The following is an 8205-nucleotide window of genomic DNA, read 5'->3' as shown; positions in this document are numbered from 1 at the left end:
TTCTTCCCTCATCATCACCATCAATGCAACTTCTACAAAATGAAATGAAATTAGTTCCCATTTATTACTTCCTTGCTTAAGAACCACTGCCACCTCCAGTGGTGTTCCACTGAACAATCTGTGATAATAACTAGTTTCAATCCAATATTTTACCTCTTCATCAAGATGGCAAATCCTGCTACTACTACATCTTATTATTCAGCTTACCAGAGCCCCCTCATGGTGAAAGGGGTAGTAAAAAAAAACTATATCTGCCCCAGTTTAATGTTCCACCTCCACTGCAAAAAACACTGTCAGTGGGAGGAATGAAATACAAAAGTTCTCATTACAGTACTATGAAGGGTTTAATTGAAGGGCATTTGGTTAGCCTTTAGTTCCCAGGAAATATACGCTCCCACCTTAACTATGGTATTACACTTTAGACTGAGTCAATCTGTCCAAAATCATTAATTAGTTTAAGAATATAAAACAATGTTGCCCAATTTTCAAATGTCACCAAGTACGAAAGTAAAGTATTTTATTCCACAAGGAACCAACACAGAGGGATACATGATCTTCCTGGGACTGAAGTGATGAATATTCTTGATCCAACTTCCATCCATCCATCCATCATCCAATCCTATGTCACCCCACAGAGGAGCGTAGGAACCCGGTTAAAGTTAATCTAATGCTTTTCTCTTCCTGCCAGTTTCATGGATGGCTACTGCAGGTCACTCGGTTTGAAATCCTTCCCTTTCTCCTTGAGGATGCGTTCTGCCCTCTTGGCTGCCATTTTAAGCCGCCTCTTCTGTTCTGACACCCGCAACCCGCTGGTCATCAGCTTACCTATCAAAGATACATTAGGCTTAGTTACTATTTATACAGTGGTGAGAGACTGTGTGGTGTGATGTGATACGGTATGACAGTGTTAGTTGGATTCCGTTACTTCAGTGGTGCAGTGTGGCGTCTTGCAGAGCTAGTTTGCTGACCCAACAGCGCTACAGCCCAGGCTCATTGCTATTTATCTATCTATAGCCAGATGCCATAATCCCGTGAGGAGTGGTCGTCTGTCTTTGAGTCAGTGGTTTTACGGCAAAGGCACTAACCCTCCACCAACCCACTTGTTGACACAGGGAACTCGTGTGGGCTGGTTATATGGTTACCACCCAGTGTTGTAAATACTGTAGTTTCCTGGTTTACAGGAAACCATTAGGCTTGTCACTCAATGTAAAGCCACCTCAAAAGGAAAGAATATTATGTGACTGGGAAGATGAGAAAAATAGGAAGACAGGAGGGCAAGCACTGAGAAAGTATGATAAAGGCGAAGGAAGAAGTAGGCAGCACTACATCAAGCGAGTGGATGACTGTAACCATCATCTACCACAAAGCTAGCTACAACTTAATCACTAGCACCAGGCTATGGCATCAGTGTTGGATCCTACCCTTCCTATCTCTTGTTTTAGTGAGAAGTACTGGTGTGTTTAGTCTGATGATGGTGGTTGAGGTGATGAGATGACAGGATGATGATGGTGGCTGAGATGAAGACAACGACAATGATGATGATGACGATCAAAATGATGATGATACAAGCTTATTTAAACATCAAGGATCTGATGAACCAACGCATATTCCACAACTATTCTGAAAGATTTATCTTGACAGATTCCCCCCCCCACCCTTACAGTAAAATACAGCAGAGTCTCGTAAATTGCGTGATCCTAAATAGCGTATTCATAATAGGCGGCAACATCATGCAACAGTTTGCAACATCAGTAAATCGCAGAAGTTACACAAAATTTGTGGATGCAGCTTCAAAAGTGAAGATTTTCCGATGCCTCGTGTAATACGTGCCACCGTTACCTCAAGTCTGCGTGTCTAGCTGGCTGTTAAATACTAAACCGATCATATTCAACCATAGCACTTATTCTAAGCCAATCACAGAACTTCCCTCCCACATCATGCATGAAGGGCATGTGTACAGGAGCCCAGGCGCCCGCCTGGCTCAGTGCACTTTGTTGACAGCGTGTGGTGAACAAGTTCCCCCCTCCCCATGCTTCCTCCACCTGCCCACTGTTACCATGGCCAATCATAACCCTCCTAAGCCTGCAACTATTTAGAGGAAGGGGAAGAAGCCAAGATTGACTTACACCAAAAAGTATGATGTAATAAGGAGAACTGAGGGTGGTGAGAAGAAAGCCAAAGTTGCCCATCATTACAGATTCAACAAGGACAATCTCTCCAACTGGCCGTGTTGTTTACCAACCACTGCCCCGGCTGGATGCATCAGTGTATGACGCATTTTAAATCTTCATTTACAGCTTTCAGAGGTTTGTTTGTAAAAATGCCCAGTAGCTGTGGTAATCCAGGAATGATAACAAGTAACCTGTGAAAGACTCATTTCAACAGAAAACAGAAAGGACACGCCCATCTGGTAAAGAATGAATCACACAGAGTAAATCTTCACTGGACAGGCATGGTGATTCCACCTATAATAACAAACTCATGATCTCAAGTTAAGTAATTTTGGTATGGTACATATGTAACATAGCTAGTTAACTGCTGAATTGTGACTGCAAGAAGTGAGTGAAAAAAAACAAAATTTGGGGGTTTAAAAACGATCTCTCCAATTGGCCGTGCTGTTTACCAACCACCACTCCGACTGGATGCATCAGTGTAGCATGCATTCTAAATCCTCATTTATAGCTGTCCGAGGTTTGTTTATAAAAATACCAAGTAGCTGTGGTCATCCAAGAATAATAAGTAACCTGTTAAAGATTCATTTCAATAGAAAATATGGACAGCCCATGCCCATTTCCTAAAGAATTAAGCTCAACAAATCAATGACTCTTACGACGACACAGAGACAGCAGAGGACAACAATGACACCGTTTCTGTTGCCTCCACACTGGACTTTCAGGGATGATGATGATGAAAAGCGACACACATGCAGCAGAATGCGGCAGCAGCACACTCACCTTGTGCTGAGAGGCCATAGTCCGCATCAAGCCTTAGAACCCCTCCCCTGTCCATTCAAGCAATACTATCAGTCAGACCCAGGTAAGAATCTTACAATATTGATAATTTCCATATGCTTTGCTAATTCTTTTCCAGGATGTTAGTGTTCGCTGGTGACCAGTTTGATGTACCGTAGGTTTGGGGGTAAGGGGGGCAAATTTTCCAACATGAGACTCAAAAGTAATTTTCCCCGTAAGATTAGTTATTTTCAACGAAGAATTCTAAAATCACAGCATGTGATCAGTCCCATAAGATCGCAATTTAGGAGACTGTACTGTACAGTAGATCAATTTCCAGTGGCAAGGACCTATCTTGAATTAGTATATCTCACTGGTGTGCAAATGACCCATTAACAAACACATGGTATCTCTATCAAATCCTAATAGCTACTCCTTTTTCAGTATCAGGATTTTTGGGACACAATGTCTAAAAGTACAACAGTATCTTACAGAACTGGTTATGTGTATACAGATAACACAGCATAATGATGACAATGATGATGTGATACATTACCTGCAAACAAGAATCCAATGCAATAAAAAATGGCAAGAACTCCCATATTGGTACTTCCTTTGAGATGTACTGTAGAAATCTAAGACTAGGATACCACAGTCCTGTACACTCAAGTTTTGATGACCAGCCTACTTCTACTGGTGGCATCATATTGATATAAAAACTTCCACTCACCCCTCAGGGATAAAAATCATGCTCATAACAATGCAATCACTCTGATAGATGCACTTTACCCACTGAGTCAGCTGGCACCACAAATGAGTATACTTTCAATGTATAATTAAATGAAGTGTCAAATCATCATCATCATCTATTCCTGAGTTGCCCCACGAGGAGCATAAAAGCCCTGGGGTTAGGCAAGTTGGTCCTGACATTTCAGATGAAAGTGACCAGCTTCACGTATCTCTGAATGGCATTACATGAGCGACAAACCCCAACCACCCCTTGGATATAAATCCGATTGGAACACTTTAATTACCCACTAAACCACCAAGCACCATAATTTGGTTAAATGGTTACTACCCAACATAGTAAATGGTTTCCTGGTGTACAGGTAACCATTTGGCTTGTCACTCAACAAAGTCACCCACAGGCAGAAGAATGGAAGGAATGAAAGAAAGACAGAAGAGGAAAGAAGGAAAGAAAGACAGAAAAGGAGAGAAGGAGAGAAGGAAAGGGCAGTCATCTGAGAGCAGCACTACATTGAGTAAGTGGATGGTGAGTGCCCCCACCTACCCACTTTAAAAAGTTAAATAATCATCATCATCATCAAATGGACTCCTTTCCCACCCTAGGGCAGGGTAAGGAGTAGCAACATCAAGACAGCTTAAGTTTGCCTAATTCAATAGGCCACATTTCCATTCATTCATCATTCAAGGCCACGGAATCCTGGCTCCATCAGATGGGCCAAACGAATTTCACCACGTTTTATCTTCACATGTACATATCTGACACTCAATACTAATAATAATTTAAAATATAATAATATTAAGTGGTATGTGGGGGCGCTCACCATTCACTCATTCGAAGTAGCGCTGCTCTTGGATGCCTGCTTTTCCTCTCTTCTTTCTTTCCTTCATTCTTTTCTCTACCTTCAGTCTAAAGGGTGACTTTACACTAAGTGACTAGCAAAATGTTACTATGCTGGGTGGTAACTATATAACCAAATTATGGAACCTGGTGGTTTAGTGGGTATTTAAGGTGCTCCAATTGGATTCAGCCAGTGCAGGTTTATATCCAAGGGATGGTTGGGGCTTATTGCTCACATAATGCCAGTCAGAGATGAGTGAGCCTGATCACTCTCAACTTAAATGTCAGACCCAACTCGCCTAGCCCTGGGCTCCCACACTCCTCTGGGGCAACATTGGATTAGATGATGAATGAATGAATGAATAATAATACAGTAATGCACAAAAATTAGTTCAATTCTTTTTAACCTGGCCTAATATTGCTATCTCTACATCATGAGTAATAAGATATTACAAAACACTAACACTAGAATATGATGCTAGTCACAATGAAGTCCTACTGAAAACATGTAAAACTGTGGTATTATCTTCTGCCAATAAACTATGGTAAATAAGCTGCTAAAAGATGAAAATTTGGGCCAGGTTAGGGAAAAAAAAATTAAAATAAAATACAGTACCTCTAATATCCACTAGGTAATTCAAAATAATCACATTATCACAGAAGTTTTTGGCAATGAATGGGTCTTGGCCTTTCAATCTCCTCCGTAACTGATTAAGCTCCCGTCGTCTCTTCTTCTCTTTCTCCAGAACACACATTTCTGATCTGCTTTGTCTAATAACTAGTTCCCTGTCTCTGCAAAAGGATGAAAATTTGGGCCAGGTTAGAGAAAAAATAAATAAAAAACTTACCTCTAATTTCCACCAGGTAATTCAAAATAATCACATTATCACAGCAGTTTCTGGCAATGAATGGGTCTTGGCCTTTCAATCTCCTCCGTAACTGATTAAGCTCCCGTCGTCTCCTCTTCTCTTTCTCCAGAACACGTATTTCTGATTTGCTTTGTCTAATAACTGGATCCTTCTTCTTTGTAACACTGTTTTTGGATTTCAATTCCCTTTTTGCTATACGAATAAGAACCAACCTGAGTTTTTTTGCCTCCGTCCTCTTTTTGCGTGCCATAAACTTACTTAACTCTAACTTCTCTGCCTTTGTGAGCACCTGCTTCTCTTTCCCTGTCTCTCTAGCTTGACGGATCATACTGGCCTTTTGTCTGGCCATGGCCCTGAGTTTTGGCACAACTTTTCTCCGCACCCAAACATCCTCATACATTGTCATCAGTTTATTCTTCTCATACTGGAATTCAGGGAGGTAATCTCTTGCCTTTTTTTGTTTTTCCTTCTTTGTTGCCTTATGCACTTCTTCCTCAGTAAACTGAGAGGCAGGTTCTTCTCCAGCAACATCCTTCCCTTGCTTTTCTTTCCTTCCCTCAGTACTTGACGAGACTGATGCTGTATCTCCTTCTCCTTTCTTATTTGCTCTGCTGACATCCATAGAAGCTACCTGTGAACTTTTCTTTGCTTTTTTTGGCACACTGTTTTTGCCATCAGAAGAAATTTGCTCTCCTGTTTCAAAGTCTGTTTCAACCTCTAGCTTCTTTATTAGATTCTTTTTCTGCAACTTTTTTTTTGCATCTTTTTCATCAATCATCATTTCTAAACTCTTTCCTAACAGCTTTTTCTTGATCAAAAGATCTTTTACAATGTTTTTCGATTTACTACCCTTAACTTTTAATTTTTCCTCTCCAATCTTGCCTGTCTTTAACTGCTTCAAATATGATTTTGATTTTGGTGCTGAAACCATGGCTGATGATTCCTGAAAAATAAATAAATGAATTAATGAATAAATAAAATACAGGTATACCCTAGTTTAACAATGCAATTGGTTAGGTAAAAACCCATCGTTAGGCAGGGTATCGTATATCAAGGTATATTTAACATGTAAAGTAATGGGAAGCATTTTTCAGCCTTGGGTTTCCCTCTCAACCAAGTCCAAAACCCATCCAAATGAGCCCAAAAACAAGTTTAAAGCCAATCTAAATGGCCTAACAGCTGTAAAAAAAAAGCTAACCTAAGCCTAACACCTGTAATTAACTCACTAAAACCAACAAATAACATCTGAAAATCATCCAATATAAGTCTGGAAAGGATCAAGCTTAGTAAACTGTACCCCAAAATGACAATGTTCACCCCACCTATGGCTAAAACACATTAATCTAAGTCTGAAATCATTTATAAATCAACCTAAACACACAGTTTGGTCTAAAATATCATCAAAATCGGTAAAAAAATCAAAACCCATTGTTAAACCAGGGTTTGGCCATCATTAGGCAGGGTATGGTCGTATTTCTACTCCCATCGTAAAGTCGCCGTATCGCATCTAGGGGTACCGTACATCGGGGTATACCTGTACACTCCATTTATCTACCGCACAGTATCTAAAGCCTGACACCTTAACCCCATAACAGGTGGCAAAAAAACAAATCACTGTTCAGTACTGTACCTGTCATCCTGCCCTCTGCCATTAGGCTGCAATGTGCGTTTGGCAGAGGGTTAGTACCCCTCCCCATAAAAACACTAACTCAAACGACAAATGGCCACCCCTTACAGGAATATATCATCTGACTACAGACAGACAGACGAACTCCATGGGAACCAGCATGTGCCCTGATGCACTGCATACCCTGCAGTCTCATTCTGCAAGTGAATGCTAACACAATTTCTTTATATTATGAACGACAGTCTGAGTAATTATGCGCCGATTATACTTACTCTAACTGCTATCAGTAGTTACTATTACTCTTTCCTTTTCAGGTGGATTTAGTCATGGCAAATGGTCCATTTCCAGTGCTGGGTGGTACCGTAGCCATATAACCAACCCACACATGCTCCTTACGTGTTAACAAATGAGTTGGCGAAGGGTTAGTGGCCCTGCCCGTAAAACCACTAAAGACATGTGGCCACCCTTTACGGGTGGCTATAGATTGACAGACGAACTCCATGGGAATCAGCATGTGCACAGATGCACTACGTCCCCTGCACTCTCAAGTTAATGTCACCAGAATTTCTTTACAATATGAACGACAGTCAGAGTAATTATGAGCCGATTATACTTACTCAAACTGCTATCAGTCGTTAAATGTGCAATGAGTTGAGCGCCTTCCTCCGCTCCGATATTATGGTGTGGCTTTTTGGGTAGCAGTAGCACCGTGTAGTTTGTAAGCCCGCCGCCAGGGGCCAGGCCAGACTCCCCAGTGAGGCGCGAATGTAAAGACAGCCATGTTTATGCACCTCGCCTGACACCTGCGTCTTCTGAAATCAGCCGGTGAATCCGGAAAATGTAGTGCCATGGTCCACTACGCAGCTTACGGCAGCAACAGCGAAACAGATATAGCAAGCTAAGGACACTGCATTACCATGGTGGAGGTGACGAGTGCGGTGTTTCAATATGGCGGCCAAAATCACATGCTCACTCCGGAGATAGCCCCTCCATATAACATTGCGTCGCTTCTCTACCATACCTACCACAATTTTTAAATTTACCCAGTCCCTCTTGAAATCAATCAGTCAAACCTTGTACGAAACTCAGTTACGCAGAATTTTTAAAAATACAGGCACCTATGGTTATTTTCATCTTAACAATTTGCAAAGTTCAAATAATACGATTATAAGT

General features: G+C 41.2%; 1 protein-coding gene across 3 annotated transcripts; it reads right to left on the bottom strand.

Annotated features, from left to right (window-relative positions):
- Nucleotides 1-261: 261 nt before the first annotated feature.
- LOC145403675 (uncharacterized) lies at nucleotides 262-7723 on the bottom strand. Of its 3 annotated transcripts, XR_013898045.1 has the most exons (4): nucleotides 7646-7694; nucleotides 5385-6348; nucleotides 650-825; nucleotides 262-591 (listed from the first exon to the last, which is right to left on the bottom strand). XR_013898045.1 is itself a non-coding variant. In XM_080275366.1 (3 exons), exons 2-3 carry the CDS (start codon nucleotides 6334-6336, stop codon nucleotides 701-703), a joined length of 1077 nt encoding a protein of 358 aa, XP_080131492.1. In that variant the 5' UTR covers nucleotides 6337-6348; nucleotides 7650-7723; the 3' UTR covers nucleotides 262-700. The 3 variants fall into 3 exon arrangements, 2 of the variants coding, with proteins under 2 accessions (XP_080131492.1, XP_080131491.1); XM_080275366.1 differs by having other exon boundaries at nucleotides 262-825; nucleotides 7650-7723; XM_080275365.1 differs by having other exon boundaries at nucleotides 262-825.
- Nucleotides 7724-8205: the final 482 nt, after the last annotated feature.

The sequence above is a fragment of the Coenobita brevimanus genome, chromosome 61, assembly GCF_032717465.1.
Source record: "Coenobita brevimanus isolate Jiangsu-jjx chromosome 61, ASM3271746v2, whole genome shotgun sequence".
NCBI classification, from domain to species: Eukaryota; Metazoa; Arthropoda; class Malacostraca; order Decapoda; family Coenobitidae; genus Coenobita; species Coenobita brevimanus.
The sequence above is the reverse complement of the archived record's forward strand: the minus strand, read 5'-3'. Positions and strand labels throughout refer to the sequence as shown.